General features: G+C 44.7%; 1 protein-coding gene and 1 long non-coding RNA gene across 3 annotated transcripts in view; one reads left to right on the top strand and one right to left on the bottom strand.

Moving 5' to 3' along the window:
* The window catches only part of KLHL13 (kelch like family member 13), a 74,160-nt gene extending 59,978 nt beyond the window's left edge, over window positions 1-14,182 (bottom strand). Inside the window, exons 1-2 of one of the 2 annotated variants that reach the window (XM_075835972.1) lie at window positions 14,104-14,182; window positions 13,785-13,860 (exon numbers count right to left, since the gene is read on the bottom strand). In XM_075835972.1, coding sequence (XP_075692087.1) covers window positions 13,785-13,837 — 53 coding nt within the window. In that variant the 5' untranslated portion in view covers window positions 13,838-13,860; window positions 14,104-14,182. The other variant, XM_075835971.1, reaches the window with a different exon arrangement.
* The window catches only part of LOC142658775 (uncharacterized), a 322,308-nt gene that overhangs the window by 173,049 nt on the left and 132,730 nt on the right, over window positions 1-16,529 (top strand). The gene's annotated exons all lie outside the window — the stretch shown is intronic.

The following is a 16,529-nucleotide window of genomic DNA, read 5'->3' as shown; positions in this document are numbered from 1 at the left end:
CGTTACGGCTGAAATTACGGGGATGTTCTCAGGCTGAAACATCCCCGTAATTTCAGCCGTAACGGACGCCCTCGTGTGAACATACCCTTATGTGCTACATGTAAAGCTTGAATGAAGCTTTAAAGAACATCTTGATCTGCACTTGTCGTTTAGATACAGCTTACTAGAGAAGTGCGTCATGGGCGATTCCCTAATACTGTCATTACCTAAAGGAGAACATAAAGCATGAGAGTTGTAGGGAATTCATATTCACCTCTATTAACTTTGAGGCACAAAACCGCATCACTATCTCAATATATAAAAAAAAAAAAAAAAAAAAAAGGAAGAAGAAAAATAAAATATTAGGGCAGATTTACAACAATCTCCTGGCACTCACTGCCACGTCCTGAATACTGAAATCTATAGCGTCCTGGCCGACCACCATATTTATGGAGCCTTCCACACACAAACTGTCCAGATGTAAAGCCGATGAACCGAGGAAGCAGACGCTTTCTAAAATGACTGTACTTCTCACATATTCCACCCTTTCTTGAGACCCACAATTTCATGTTCCAAGTAGAAATAAAGAAATGTAAATGATCTCAAATCTTAGTTCCCACGTTATGACCCATACACTAAAAGCAGAGACCACAGTGGAGCTCTTTGATCCTGATTCTTGCCCTAATATAGGTTCGGCTTGTAATAAGGTCACCCTTACTTTACAGCACAGATAATCCTACATGCCAGGCTTCCTGTCTACTGAGCTCATGCCACCAAGTATATAGAAACAGGTGGCTGTATTGTCAGTCAATAGTTTGACATGGTCAGGAATTGATTTTGTCCAGGCTTGCTAGTGTCTGAATAGACGTGGCTGATATACACATTACTGGTACCATACAACAATACACCTTATGGCCCAGTTCACAGTTATTTGGCACGGATTATAATGCAAAAACAAGCGGACAAACCGAGAGAACCGCAGGGACCGCGTATGCGCGTTCCCGGCTATATAACAGAACAGCCCATAGATGGCACGTCACTAGTGACGTGTCGTATACCAGGAAGAAAATTTGAATAAAATTTGACCACGTAACAGTTATACATACGGCTGATAAACACAGCGGGCAGAGAGTGACGTCACCAGTCATGTGCCCCATGGCAGCATTGGTAAACGGGGCCAACTCTGAAACTGTTAGTACATTACAAATGTAAGCACATTCCCAAGTTAAAAGCACTAACACAAGTTTTAACTCGGGAAAACCCCTTTAAGCATGTATTCATAAATAATTTTTTATAAAATTATGAACCTAAAAAAAAAATAATGCTGACATTTGTGGCATCCGATAAATCTATAAAGCTGTGCCTGTGCGGACTAAGGCCGGGTTCACACTTGCGTTGGTTTTTATGTTCTGCTCCATCAGAGGAGCAGAACAGTGAAAATACCGGAAGCTCCAGTTCTGTTGTATGGACAATATGTACGCCAAACAGAACCCATTGACTTTAATGGGCTCCATTGGGTTTTTGTCACCCTTTCCGTGGTTTTACCACAAACAATAGCGCAGCCATTATAGGACTTATTTTCTGCATTTTTACCAATTTTCCCCTCTGCAGGCTCGCTCTATTTCTCAGATCTCTCTGATCTAGTGGGCGGAGCCTTACTCCGATCAGGTCTTCTATACACTGCACACATAGGAGAGCAGGATTCTCCTCTTATCTCAATCACACACACATATCTAAATATAAGGGTATGTTCACACGAGGGCGTCCGTAACGGCTGAAATTACGGGGATGTTTCAGCCTGAAACCATCCCCGTAAGATCAGCCGTAACGGAATGTGCAGGCGCTTGAACGCCGCGTCAATTACGGGCGTAATTGGCGCTGCTATTCATTGGAGTCAATGAATAACGGCTCCAATTACGGCCAAAGTAGTAACAGGTCACTTCTTTGACGCGGGCGTCAATTTACGTGCCGTCTTTTGACAGCGGCGCGTAAATTACGCCTCGTGTGAACAGACAAACGTCTGCCCATTGCTTTCAATGGGCAGATGTTTGTCAGCGCTATTGAGGCGCTATTTTCGGACATAATTCGGGGCAAAAACGCCCGAATTACGTCCGTAAATAGGCCGTGTGAACATACCCTAAAGCTGCACAGCAGCTGGGAATCCAGCACAGGGGCAAGATAGAACACTTAATAGAAGCTGCAGCAGCATTTCTGTTTGCTATTCTGCCTTTCTCTTTCAGCTCCTGCCCTCCCCTTCTTAGACTTCTATGGGCAGCTGTAACCATATCCCTTTGAGTGGATAGTCCTAGTCTCTTAAGACAGATCTTAGTAGTGTATTTAGCATGAAAATTCTGAGCAGGAGGCCTGAGAAGCGGAGAAAGACATTAGTCTCTAATAAGAAGATCTTGTTTGCTTGTACTTTTGTTTTATGCAAAGTTTGCTGAAGGGTTACAGACTATTTATTCCTTGTGAGAACATCGCCTAGAGCATCACACTGCCTTCGGCCGGCTTGCCTTCTTCCCATAGTGCATTCTGGTGTCATCTTTTAACCAGGTGTCACACACGCACCTGGCAGTCTACATTATGTAAAAGAAAACCCGATTCCTCAAACCAGGCCACCTTCTTCCGTTGCTCTATGGTCCAGGCGCTTAGCATCCAACATTTGGATAATAGAAAAACAGACCTGTAACTAATATGCTGCCATTACATATTCAGCTGACAGATGTACTTTAATGTAATAGCTGAACAGTGTACATCGCCCATAGATTGCTATAGGCCCATACTGTACCACTGTTTGCCTTCTCTGTAGGAAATCGAAGGCAGTTTTTTTCTGAAGGGGCCTCTGTGCTCTGAAAGCTGCATATAGAACTTTTATGGTTAGCCAATAAAGGTATCATACCTATTATACTTTTGTCTTTTTTGACACAAAAGTATTTAACATTTCAAGTTAATGTGGAAAAGAAAAAGAAAAAAGGCGAAGGTGCTCTATTCCCGTAGAAGCAATACAGGCTTTTCAGAGGCACACGGACTGCCTACATCTCAATTATACGCACCCGTGTGCTTCCATACAGGCTTCATGTGTCCAGCTTTACCTGGTCTATGGACTCTAAGGCCTCCTTTAGCCTAAGGTCACACATAGTGTAAATACTGCGGAGTTTACGTGCAGAAATTCTGCAGCGTATTACAGTAGCAGCAAATTGGAAAAGATGTGAACCAATCTCATTTCCACGCAACAGCAAAAATAAAAAATGGAGCAGATTCTCAATCTGCAGAATGTCAATTTCTTTTGCGAAAATGCTGCAGAATTTTTGCACTAAAATTCCAGACAGAGATTCCGTGGTATTTACGCTACTTTTGAATTTAGGCTAAAGGTGACCAAAGATGTTCCAATCACCATTAATGCCAATTAATAACAATAAGCATTATGTCTAAGTACGATTGGAACGGATGGAAGCTTTTCTTGGTTGTTAGGCTCTGTTCACACCAGTCATCATCTATCACATCTGTGAACCAAAAATGGAAGAAAAAATAAATGTCAGAACAGCAGTAGCATAGCAGGATCTGTTCAATGACCAAGGATATCATTCATCAGACTCCGTGCTGGCAGAAACTTACTGCGCAAAACACAAAAGCGTAGAAAAGTAAATGGGTCACTAGCAAACACAAGTCAGGTAACAGATCTAGATTACAAACATCAGTAAGTAGTACTATACAATATAACGCAGTACAACACAAATACACACACAATGGGAAACAGTTTGCCAAAGCTAGCGCTTCGGAGACTTCAATATCTATTGTTTTCATCTGACAGTCAAGAAGAGCACTAACACGACATCAAGTATTTTTAGTTTTCCTGTACTTTTAGGAGGAACCAAAAAAACAGAAGGACAAAGTTGGCTCAGGCAGTAAGAGAAGTTTGAGCCAGCTGTGGTGATGAAAGAGGATATGTGGGAAGTAGCGGAGAGTTTATTAATGGTGTGAAGAACAGGAAGAGAAAGTAAAGTCACAAGGACACACACGAGTCCAACGACGACATAATAGTTGTGCCTCACGGGACCCTCCTGGGACCACATTCATATGGTGTAGTATATGTATATATTTCTGCCAGAGATAGAAAAAGAACACATAGTAGAAGTAGCAAAACCTTTCCCATACCATATAGACAAAGTAAATTTAGTGAATCGAGCATCATTGGGATTATATTGCAATTCTGTGGTGGAAACAAGTTACGGATTTTTAGACTTTAGGATTATGAGAAAACAAAATTATGGTTTTTTTTTTATTATAAGAGAACTATTAGGCCGAGGTCACACGGGGCGGATACGCTGCGTCAAAGCATGCAGCATATCCGCCCTGTCCGCCGCACGGAATTCCGGCCGAAAAACCGCCCCAAACCGTGGTGCGTTTTTTTGCCCGGAATGTCTGCTGCAGAAAACTGCAGAACTTAGCCTCCTGGGAGGACTTCAATGGGTGCGTGATGCGCGAAAAACGCTCAAGTATAGGACATGTCGTGAGTTTTACGCAGGGGACACGCTGTGTGAAAATCACGAAATGACTGAACGGCCCGATTGACTTACATAGGTCCGTGCGACGTGCGACTTTCACGCGCGTATCACGGACTTTAAATACGCTCGTGTAAATAAAGCCTTAGGGTGTTTTTGCATGGGAAAAATATTCTGTGACTCAAGAAAACCACCACAAAAAGTGGTGTTTTTCCTAAAAGCGCTGCGTGTGAAGGAAACTGCGGTGTCTAGATGTTAGCAGGCTGTTAACAGGGAAATATTGAACGTACGACAAACAGTACGTTTTTATTTGTGGCGTTCATTTGTCTTTTGTCTTGCGTTTTTTGGGTCAGTGGCTTTTTTTTTTTTTTCAGACAATTAGTGACATTTTTCTCCTATAGACCTCCACAGGTTTGGAGCCATTCAGTTAATGCACCTAGAAAACTGCTGCTGGAGCCTAAAACCCTTATACACGGGCCAATTATCAGGCAAAAGCTCGTTCATCGGCTGATCGCATCGTTTATGCTGCAAGAAATATTATTGTTGCTGGCGGCACATCTCCCGGTGTAAACAGGGAGATGTGCTGCCGACATAATGGAAAGGTATGACGAGCGCTCGTTACTACGATTGCTCGTTCCCTAACATAGCGCCTTGTGAAAGGAGCAAACAAGATGTCTCGTTGACCGGCGCTGGTTTACTCAGCCCACGTTGGGCCTTGTAAGAGGGCCCTTAGAATTATCATACTGCATTTGCAGGGTACGTCAGCTCTTCCTCCCAACAAATCCCTCCAACATACGCCACTTTATGGCATAGGTCGCCCATTGACTCCCATTATAAAAAAAACAAAAAACCGTGTGCCACAATGTTTTTTTGCGGGACGCCTGCGTTTTGTATTGTGTAGCGGACTACATTATTCAATAAAGTTTCAAAAAGTTTTATGACATACAGTCCCAACATATGCCAAAAGGAAACTCTTCTGACGTACGTTGTGTCATGGGCCGTATGGACACATTCGGCATATATGCTGGGAGCGAAAGGGCGCATATGTGAAAAATTGAAAACCAAGCTTTGCCATCTATGGTCAAGAGCGTAAAAAAAAAATGACTTCTTGCACAGCTGGTTGTTGGAGGTAAACAAGTTATACACATACATGGGTGATAATCTGGTTACTCAGAATTACAGAGAAACATGGCAGCACATCAGATGATCACACTATATGGGTATATGACACCTGCTCCAACTGTAAAGTTCCCGATATATTCTCTTTATTCACTTCTGACTGCAATCTCTCGTTTATATCGGCCGGAAACAACATGCACACTCCAATCATGGGGAAAAATATTTACTGCACTTACCTAAAAGCTCAAGCATCGGTGAGCGGCAGCTTTATGCAGTAGAAGGGGCAGCGCTGCGTCACACACTACCAGCACTCCTGCCTCAGGGGTAGCCATTTTTGATCTACATAAGAGCAAGCACATTCCCCCTCCTGTTGCTAAGCAGTCAGCTCAAATTAATTAGGACCAACCAATCAAAAACTACGCTTGGGCCGAAGGCTACACCTAGACTTTGTTCCAATCAGTTGCAATCCGCAGCATGTCAATTCTGTTGCAGATTTGCTGCAGATTTTCACGGCAGATTTTACTTTCTGCAATGCACATGGTGAAGACGGCAGCAAAATCAGAACGTAACAAAAGCAGATTTTTGGGCATTCTTCTCAGTATGGGTCCTTCTGATTCAACAGCACCTGATCCTACCTCCAATACCAGCCTGGTCTAAGGAAAAATTTAATTTCCAGACCTTTTTAAGCGAATTGAGAGGCTCTTATACAGCTGCAAGTCTTGAGCTTTGCTGCTACTGCATCTGTAGTAAAAGATCCTGAGATTCTCCATTAAAAACAAGTGCAGTACTGAAGGCTTTAATGGGGTTTTCCCCACAAAACACATGTATCCCCTATCTACAAGTGTCATTGCTGGGGGTCCAACCGCTGGGACCCCAAATGATGAGGAGAATGGAATGCTGGTGCGCATATGCTCGGCCAGCGCTCCGTTCATTCCTATGGGGCTTCCGGTACCACCGTCTCCGGCAGCTTCATAGAAATTAATAAAGCGCTGGTCGAGCATGCGCACTAGCACTCCATTCCAAAGGAGCACTTTGGGGGTGGGGGGGGGGGGGGACTTTGTCCCCCGTTCTCTTAATCGCTGCGGGTCCCAGTGGTCAGACCCAAAGCGATCACACATGTATCCCCTATCGTTGTGGATAAAGGATACATTTGTTTGTGGAAAAACCCTTTGAGGGTATGTTCACACGAGGGCGTCCGCAACGGCTGAAATTACGGGGATGTTTACCGCCTAAAAACATCCCCGTAATTTCAGCCGTAACGGCATGTGCATGCGCTTGAACGCCGCGTCCATTACGGATGTAATTGGCGCTGCTATTCATTGGAGTCAATGAGTAACGGCTCCAATTACGCCCAAAGTAGTGACAGGTCACTTCTTTGACGCGGGCGTCTATTTACGCGCAGTCATTTGACAGCGGCGCGTAAATATACGCCTCATGTGAACAGACAAACATCTGCCCATTGCTTTCAATGGGCAGAGGTTTGTCAGCGCTATTGAGGCGCTATTTTCGGACGTAATTCGGGGCAAAAACGTCCGAATTATGTCTGTAATTAGTGCGTGTGAGAATACCCTTAGGGTGGGTTGACATGTTATTCATTTTTCTGAGAGTGCACCAGCCATCATCAGTTAAATAGTTCAATCATGATATATTTCTTTTGTATTATGGAGGTCAATGGAAGATGAACTAACCAAAAACATTAGTGACACAAGGGGGTCGGTCTTTCCCATATCCAGCATAAAAGGATCCAAATATTTTCATGTTCGGACTGGTTGCTAGCACTTTGTTACATGATTATACCAAGACTATAAAGGACGTCCAAGAACATAAAAGACCTACGTAGCCCGGTTACCCACTGCTCAGAGTCCACCTGCCCAGGTCTGAGACCTCAGATCCACTAGCGCCGTCCATGTATATCAAAAAGCAGAAAGTTGTTGCATGTCTTTCCGGACGCATGGAACATCCCGAGTGTAATTTTACTATGAAAAAACGCTGTCTGCAAAGTATCACGTGATAATATTTCAAAGGTCTAGTCGGAACACGACTAATGACATTTTCTGAAGATGAAGTCATTCAGCAATCAGACTATAATCACACAGCTCCGCTGCCCTGGACGGCACAGTCTTCATGTTCCATATTTGCATGAGAAAGTAGGTTTAGCGTATGACGAAGACAGAACCTATAAGATGAAAGAATTCCTTTTTCAGTAAACGTCTTAGGCCAAGCAAGAAGGGAAACATAGCCAACTTCTTAAGAGCTCGAACCACATTGTTAGTTTGGCTTAGGAACAAGAACAATATTGCAAAGGACAAGGGTTTAAAAAAAATAAAAAAACACAGAAAAGCCTAAAAGCTATAGCGACATTCATACAGCAAAACGAAATGTCATTGTACAAACAGCTACAGATCAGTCATAGATATTTGGAAGGAAAGAACAACTCCACTTGTCTTACCTTGCGGCCCCCGACATCTAGCCTGTATTGCTTAAGGGCTCATGCACACTACTGCATTACTACTCTGCATAACCTCTAAACTGTATGCAGCTATAATACGGCACCTATAGTGGTCTATGGGGTACCACTATACCTGCCTACACCTCCGTAGAATTTTATACAAAGGTGTTTTCTGTCGGATTTGAAGCGGTGTTCTATCTGATGTGTTGATTCTAAAGCAGAATATCTCCAAAATACAGGGCAAAACCTTCGGGTATGGACCGGAGGAAGAAATTGTTGTAGACGCGTTGTCGTGGAACAAAGATACCATTTTATATAGACCGCTTGGCTTATTTTCTGCCATTGACGGCAGCGCTACATTAAGAGTGATCATTTACTCCACATTCCTCTATAGGTCACTACTTGGAGCATTTTACGAGCCGATTTTTCCCATTCTCCAATAACACTTCAAAATACGCTTCGAAAACATGCCTTAAAACACACTTTAAATCATCCTCAAAAACGCCTGGGTTGCAGAGGCTTTTTTCTCTTGGTCAGCCTCGTATTTATCTTCCTGTAGCGTATGACATATGAACCGTTCAACCTTTCCATCTGAGGAACCGATAAACGGAAAGCCGAAGGGAAACTATAGCTTCCGTTTGCATTATCATTCATTTCAATGGTGGTGCTTCTACCGCAGTTGTTTTCCGTTCCATAAAGTTTCTATTTTTTCCACGGAAATAAGATTTTTTGCTATAAATTTACTCCAGTTTCTGGTGTAAATTATAGTAAATGTGTCGTCCATGGGTGGCTCCTTCCGCTAAGGCCCAGACTGTCTGTACAGTGACATAGGTGGCGTAAATGCAAGTCGAATTGTGGACAACCTACATTTTCCCCTAACAGCAGAGCTTGGGTTCGGGTCTACAAGCTCCCTAGCATCTATGGACAGCTTAGGGTATGTTCAGACATGGCATTTTTTTCCTGCACCAATTTTTTTTTACAGTGCATGTAAATTGTCTAACTAAAAAAAAATGTCCACGCCGAAATCTGTGTTAAGTTCTGAGTGTGTGCACAGAGCCTAAAGCTTCATTCAGGCTTGCATGTGTGGTCTGTGTATTCCGCAGCTTCTCCATACGGAATGTTTTTTTAAGAAGCCGTCATACTTCCAATATTTCGCACAGATGTTTACTCGCACAGTGTATAGTTCAACATGTATTTTTCAATATCAGATCCCGTTTTGCATAGTGTGTTCCCCATAGAAACTCTGTTTTAGCTGCTTCTTTGAGGAAATACTGGGCGTAGTGCCGCCTCGCTACAGAACCGTGCTGACCGCAATATGCTTTTACTAATTATTCTGAAACATATTACAGATGTAAAGCCACATGCAAATATTAAAGGGGTTTTCACAGAATTGAAAATAATTGCATATCCACAGGATAGTTAATAAGTGTCTTATTTTTAGGGGCCCCACCCTGGAACCCCAACCGGTCCTGATCCCCCGTTCCTTCTCCCCGCACATGCTCAACCGCCCCTCCATTTGAAGTCTTAAGTCAACAGACTGTTTTACAAGACATTTGCAACTCAAAGCACATGCAATGCACAATCTGCAGACACTTCCACATGGTCCAAAGAACTCAAGTTATCCAAAGCCAAGCGACATTTATTAACTTGTCAGATGAAGACCAGGTACATGAAAGCGGGTTTATGAGGATAAGTCCAAAGTAGTAGTGTAGCCCGTGCCTAATCTCCCAGCACTATCCAATATAAGGCAGAGATCGGTGTTATGTCCTCCTCACAGCAGTCAGTGCAAGTCAGGCCAAAACTCAGTTGCAATCGACTTTTGGTGGTTATTCCGGCTCAGCGACTTTGGCTGCCACTTTTGTTACCAGGATAAAGACCCCGGTCACTGAGGGCAGCATAAAAGTAGTGACAGGCACGCCGATTTCATCAGTCTGTCACTTATATGTAAAGGTGAAGCCGTTTTGGAGTACCTACATATTAATGTTTATATTGCGCTGCTAGAGAAAAAGAGTCCGGCGTATTCATGAGCAGCCGCTCCCCGCTGCTGCCGATTGACAGGAGGAAATCTGTCATTCAACACGCCTGTCACTACTTTATGCTGCTGCGCTCAGTGACAGCAGCAGAACAGAGCTGACAGATTCCCAATAAATTATTCTCAGCTTTATTGGTAGTATCAGATGAACATTTCTGATTTCGGACTACTGCTACTGCAACAAGCCCTCCAAGTGCAGCTATTTGTGATGTACAGCGCAGACTAGGGATGTCACGATACCAGAATTTGGACTTCGATACCGATACTTCGTGTAGTATTTGCGATTTCGATTACAAAACAATACTTTGCAGACAGTAATAAAAAAAGTTCTTCCATTTCGCGATGTGAGGCGTGATGACGAATTTAACCTCCACGTGCCGCACATTAATAGTGATTAACCCCATTATGTTTCTCAGTCATAATGGGTTAATGTGTGAGGTACATGGGGTTAATTACTATTAATGTGAGGCATGTGGAGGTTAAATTCGTCACACCTCGCGCCTCACATTAATAAGTGAAAGAAGTTATTTTATTTTTTCACAGGGTACACATCATAAATGACGCAAAAAAATTGTTGCAGGTTATTACGGCCGCGCCAATACCGAATGTGTATGTTTTATGTATTGAGACTTATTTTAATGTTTATTGTAAAAAAAGGCGTATGTGTATTTTTTTAAATTTAATATTACTTTGTTTTTACTTTATTTTTAAACTTTAATGTACTGGCATATATCAGATATATGCCAGTACATTAGCCTGTGTACTGATAGGTATGTCCTAACAACTGCCTGTGTACTAAGTATGCCCTAACAGGAAATATGGTACGACAGCTCTGGGGTCCTTCAATGGACCCTGGGCTGTCTGCCCATATATGGTATGTCCCTCAAACGCGTCACAGGATTTACCTGTGACGCGATCCAGGGGCATCCCCCCCCTTCTCATTTTCTCCTGAATGCTGTAGTCAGCTTTGATCGCAGCATTCACGGGAATAACGGTGGTGATGAGAAGTTTCTCTGATCTCCGCCGTTACAGAGCGGGGCTCCGGCTGTGTAATACAACCATTGCCCCGCTCCTGACAACAAGTGCTCGCGTGGTCAGCATGAGGTAATGAGCAGCGGCGCAGGCACTGAAGACAGAACATAGGGGTGTTTGCAGTGCGCCCGGCATGTTCTGTCTTCAGTGCCGCCGCTTATTAGTCCACATCGCATCATCCTGACGGCACGCACTTATCAGGACTCCGGAGCGGGGCAATGACTATCACACAGCCGCAGCCCCGCTCTCATACATTCATGTGTTACTATAATTAGCTGTACGGCCGCACAGCTTAGTATCGAAATACATGAAATAGCGGTATCGAACCGTCGGAGGGTGTACATGATATCGAAGTTTCGATGCATCCCTAGTGCAGACTATGACTATGTACCACTCAAATCTGCTGGACCTTATACAACTTCAATCATCTTTGAGATTCAGGCACCAGCACATCACATAGCCGAAACATATCACCTCCCCGGACAGGTCTGTTTAAAGGGAACCTGTGACCAGCATTTCACCTATTGAACCCTACTCACCCCTCACGTCCCGCTACTGTGAAAAATTCATTGCCGTTATCCCCTCTCCTAAACTCCTCCTCCGACCGTAAATAACGGTCTGCAAACATTTTGCACCTTTTATGGTAATAATCCGGCAGTCTCGTTCGTTCCTCTTCTTATGTCCGCCCAACACTGGCCTGCCTTGAATGCCAAAATCTCTTCGGAGATAGCGCGCATGCGCCCGTCACGTGTGGTCCGACACAATTCCCTCCTTCGGCCAGGCTTCAAACCTAGTTACTGTGCGTGCGCCACTATGGGGCCCCGTTGTGTGCGCGCACCTGCATAAGACATCGATGCACAAGCGCGGGATTTCGTGTGTGCTGGGGAGGCGAGGAGCAGTCAATCAAAAGGAGGCGGGGATGACTCAGAAAGGCTTGAGGGATGAAGATGATTCTTTCATGCTCATTAGCATACGGCACGGGAACACTAAAAGGTACAGAGCTACTTAAAATATACTTATAGGTTACATAAAAATGATTTTTCACTCACTACCACCAGGTATTGCTGATGTAATAGGTGAAATGCTGGTGACCGGTTCCCTTTAAGTAAATACTTGTAATCCCCATGGAATAACAATTCTTCGAACTCTGTGTTGTACCGTTCCTCTGTTATTCCTCCTAGAAATGTATGAATAAATTGACAACTGGGTGTTACAAGCTGGCGGTGTCCCTACAGACTGACAATGTCCAATCAGTGTTCACAGAGTGAGACTCTAGGGACACGCCTCTTATACAAGGGGAACGGAAACACCCAGTTGTCAGTTTATGAATACATTTCTAGGAGGAATAACACAGGAACGGAACAAAACAAAACAGAGTTCTAAAAAAAAAAATTGTTCCAGAATGGTTTTTTTTCACGGGGAGACAAGTATTTACCTAAAACATCAGGAAAGCTGACAGATCCTCTTTAAGGTGACTTAAAGGGTTTATTCAGGACTTGAAAATTGGCAGCAGGGGACAGCATTACATAGTAAACTAACACCGCTGAGACCAGCGATTGACTGCAGCAGCACCTGATAGCTGCAGGAGCTCCCAGGACCAGATAAGCCCCACAGCAGCTGACACCCAATGGACCCTACGGCGGCTCACACTCCAGGGGGTAACAATTGAAGCGGACACGTATGGAGACAGTGGAAAACGTACATGGGCTCTGAGTCTCTATAGGGAGCCCTTTGTACTCCAGCATGCATGTTGTTGGTGGTAACTATAATATCAGTAAGGAGAACGCTAGACCACAAACATGAAATCATTAGGCCCTGAATGATTTGCCTGTTGAATTATCCACAACTTTCTATATCACCCGGTAGGAAGGAAATAGAAAAGTGAAAACGATCATGTTAATGTCTACGGATTTTCCGGAGTTGCAGAAGTTTTATATCCTACAAAAGTATCCAGGGACCCTGACTATTGGTGTACATTGTGCCACACACATTGCAATAATCCCATAGATTTGATGTCGCACCATTGCACTTCTGAACGAGATCCTAACTCCACAATACGTGTAACCCTACAGACGTGGCGCCGCGGCAACCCTACCGACGGGGCGCCGCGGCAACCCTACAGACGGGGCGCCGCGGCAACCCTACAGACGGGGCGCCGCGGCAACCCTACAGACGTGACGTTGCGCCGCGGCAACCCTACAGACGTGACGTTGCGCCGCTGCAACCCTACAGACGTGACGCCGCTGCAACCCTACAGACGGGGCGCCGCGGCAACCCTACAGACGTGACGCCGCTGCAACCCTACAGACGTGACGCCGCTGCAACCCTACAGACGTGACGCCGCTGCAACCCTACAGACGTGACGCCGCTGCAACCCTACAGACGTGACGCCGCTGCAACCCTACAGACGTGACGCCGCTGCAACCCTACAGACGTGACACCATTGTACTTCACAATACTTTACAATGAATAAGTGCAGAATGAAACAAATAAATCGACCTGAGGCAGAAATGGAAAGAAACCACATGATCCTCCGAACATGAACAATCACACAAGTCACGCTCTACTGAAGACAGGCTGCAAAGCATGCTGGGAGCTGTAGTCCCACTGCAGCCTCCTCTTACTCCACAAGAGCACAATATCCGTCCTGTGTCCTTGAACGGATCCTTACCTGTCCAGCAGCCCCGCCGGCAGTAGCTCCCCCCGGGGTACAGGGTAGTCCATGTCGTCCCGACAGCACACTGGGTCTGTCAAAAGAAACATACAGTCAGAACCGAGACGCCCCAAACCGCGGCCCAGACACCTTCCCACAGCAACCAGCGGAAAACTTCATACCGGACGCCTCGCCGCCTCCTCCCGGTCGCAGCTCGGTAGAGACTGCCCCAGAAAAGTTATTCAATCGTCACTGTAGAAACTGTCCGGCCGGGGCGGGACGCTTTAGCGCGCTCCCGCACTGGTGTATGCGCGCTGCCGAGCAGAACAGGCCTTACCCGGTGACGTCACCACACCCCGCTCCAGCAATAACAACAATAACGAACAGGTTCAGTGTCCGGGGACAGCGGGAGGGGGCGGGACTTTGTACTGAGCTTCTGCTCCATCAGGGCCAGCGAACGGGGCGCTGATTGGTGAAAGGTTAGAAAGAGGCGGAGCCATGTGACACGCTGACTTGGTGATTGGCTGATTTGCGAGAGCAGAAGCTGTAGCAGCTGATGCTGCATAGGAAGTAAGAAGTGAGCTAAAATTAGCAGCCTGGGTATTGCCAGCGGCGATAGAATAGAGTGATCAGATGGGAATGTGGACGTCACATATTGGTATAGGCCTCCCTGCACACTGCGCGTCTTCACTTCTATAAGATCGTGCATCGCTAGTGACGGTAGATTTTTTGGTGATATATATAATGGATATTTATTGTCTATTGTAATGGTCTCCATCAACGCCGATAATGAGCGGACTTATTCAATAAATGGGACAGGATTGCGAACCTGATTTATTTTTTTTAGGACATTTTTTCCCCCAAAAAAAGTCTCCTATTATTTACAAAGCAAGAATAACAATTCTGGAGTTTATTTTCCTAGAACTCTGCATTGTGCCATTCCTCCTAGAAATTTATGAATAAAGTTGGGGGTGTGTCTCTACATATTGTGAGCATCCAATCAGTGCTGACAGACTGAGACTGTGTAGGGACACGCCCCTTTGACAAGGGAAATAGTAACACCCAGTTCTCAATTTATTCATAAATTTCTAGGACTAATTGCAGAGGGGCACAACGCAGAATTTTTTTCCCCCCAGAATTGTTATACACTTTAGAGGTTAATTCACACAGTGCGGTTTTGCAGCATGGCCGAAAACCGCACCAAAAGAACCCATGCATTTTAACCGCGATTAACAAAATTGCCGCAAATTGCAGTAAAAATGCACGCACTGTGTGACTATACCCTTATGGACAAAAGTATTAGGACACACCTCTTATTCATTAAATGTAAGTGTTTCATTCAGTCCCATTGCCACATGTGTATAAAATCCTGCACCTCGCCATGCAGTCGCCTTTACAAACATTTGTGAAAAAATGGGTCATTGTAAAGAGATCACTGATTTCCAGGGTGGTCCTGTAATAGGATTCCATCGTTACAACAAGTCAGCTTGTGAAATTGCTCCCCTCCTAGATATTCCACTATCAACTGTGAGTGATATTACTGCAAAGCGGAAGCGTTCAGGAACCGCAGCAACTCAGCCACGAAGTACAGACCACGTAAAGTTAAAAAGAAGGGTCGCCGAGTGCTGAGGCGCATAGTGCAAAAAAGTCGCCAACGCTCTGCTGACTCAATAACTGCAGCGCTCCAAACCTCTTCTGGCAACATTAACATCTGCACAAAAACTGTGCCCAGGAGCTTCCTGACATGGGTTTCCATGGCCGTGCAGCTGCGTGCCAGCCTTACATTACCAAGCAGAGTGCCAAGCGTCGGATGGAGTGGTGTAAAGCTGCCGCCACTGGACCCTGGAGCAGTGGAAACGTGTTCTGTGGAGTGATGAATCGCGCTTCTCTATCTGGCGGTCTGATGGACGAGTCTGGGTTTGGGGAATACCAGGAGAACGTTACCTGCCTGACTGCATTGTGCCAACTGTAAGGTTTGGTAGAGGAGGGATAATACTATGGCGTTGTTTTTCAGGGATTGGCCTAGGCCTATTAGCAAAATAAATCTTATTGCTTCCACATACCAAGACATTTTGATCAATTGTAACTTCCAATTTTGTGGGAACATTTGGGGTTCGGCCCTTTTCTGGTCCAGCATTGCTGTGCCACAAAGCAAGGTCCATAAAGACATGGCTGGGTAAGTTTGGTGTGGAAGAACATGACTGTCTGCACAGAGTCCTGACCTCAACCCCATCCAACACCATTGGGATGAACTAGAACGGAGATTGTGAGACAGGCCCTCTCCTCCAACATCAGTGTCTGACCTCACAAATGCTCTTCTGGGTGAATGGGCAAATATTCCAACAGAAAGACTACAAAATCTTTAGAAATCCTTCCCAGTAGAGTAGAAGAGAGGACCAACCCCATATTAATCACTATGGAATTATAATGGGATGCCATAAAAGCTCCTGTAGTTGTAATGTGTAGGTGTCCCAATACTTTTGTCCATATAGATTTGTGTGATATAGAAGTTCAGGGAGAAACAGTCAGGGCACTGTCTCCCTACCGGAGGTTTTCTTTAATGATATTAAAATCTAGGTGATAATACTATTATCACTGAAATCAGTATGTGGGGTCATCAAAGAAACAAGTAGAGGGAACTCTTCATAAAACATAACCTTTATTCATTGTTCAGATTAAAATACTCTGGGTAATTATTTTGAATACAAATACCCCTGACACATCCAGGGTTGAATCAAATAAACAATATGTCACGAGGCGGGT

Source organism: Rhinoderma darwinii, chromosome 8 (genome assembly GCF_050947455.1).
Source record: "Rhinoderma darwinii isolate aRhiDar2 chromosome 8, aRhiDar2.hap1, whole genome shotgun sequence".
Classification (NCBI taxonomy): Eukaryota; Metazoa; Chordata; class Amphibia; order Anura; family Rhinodermatidae; genus Rhinoderma; species Rhinoderma darwinii.
Note: the sequence above shows the minus strand (reverse complement) of the source record. Positions and strands in the feature narration are given on the sequence as shown.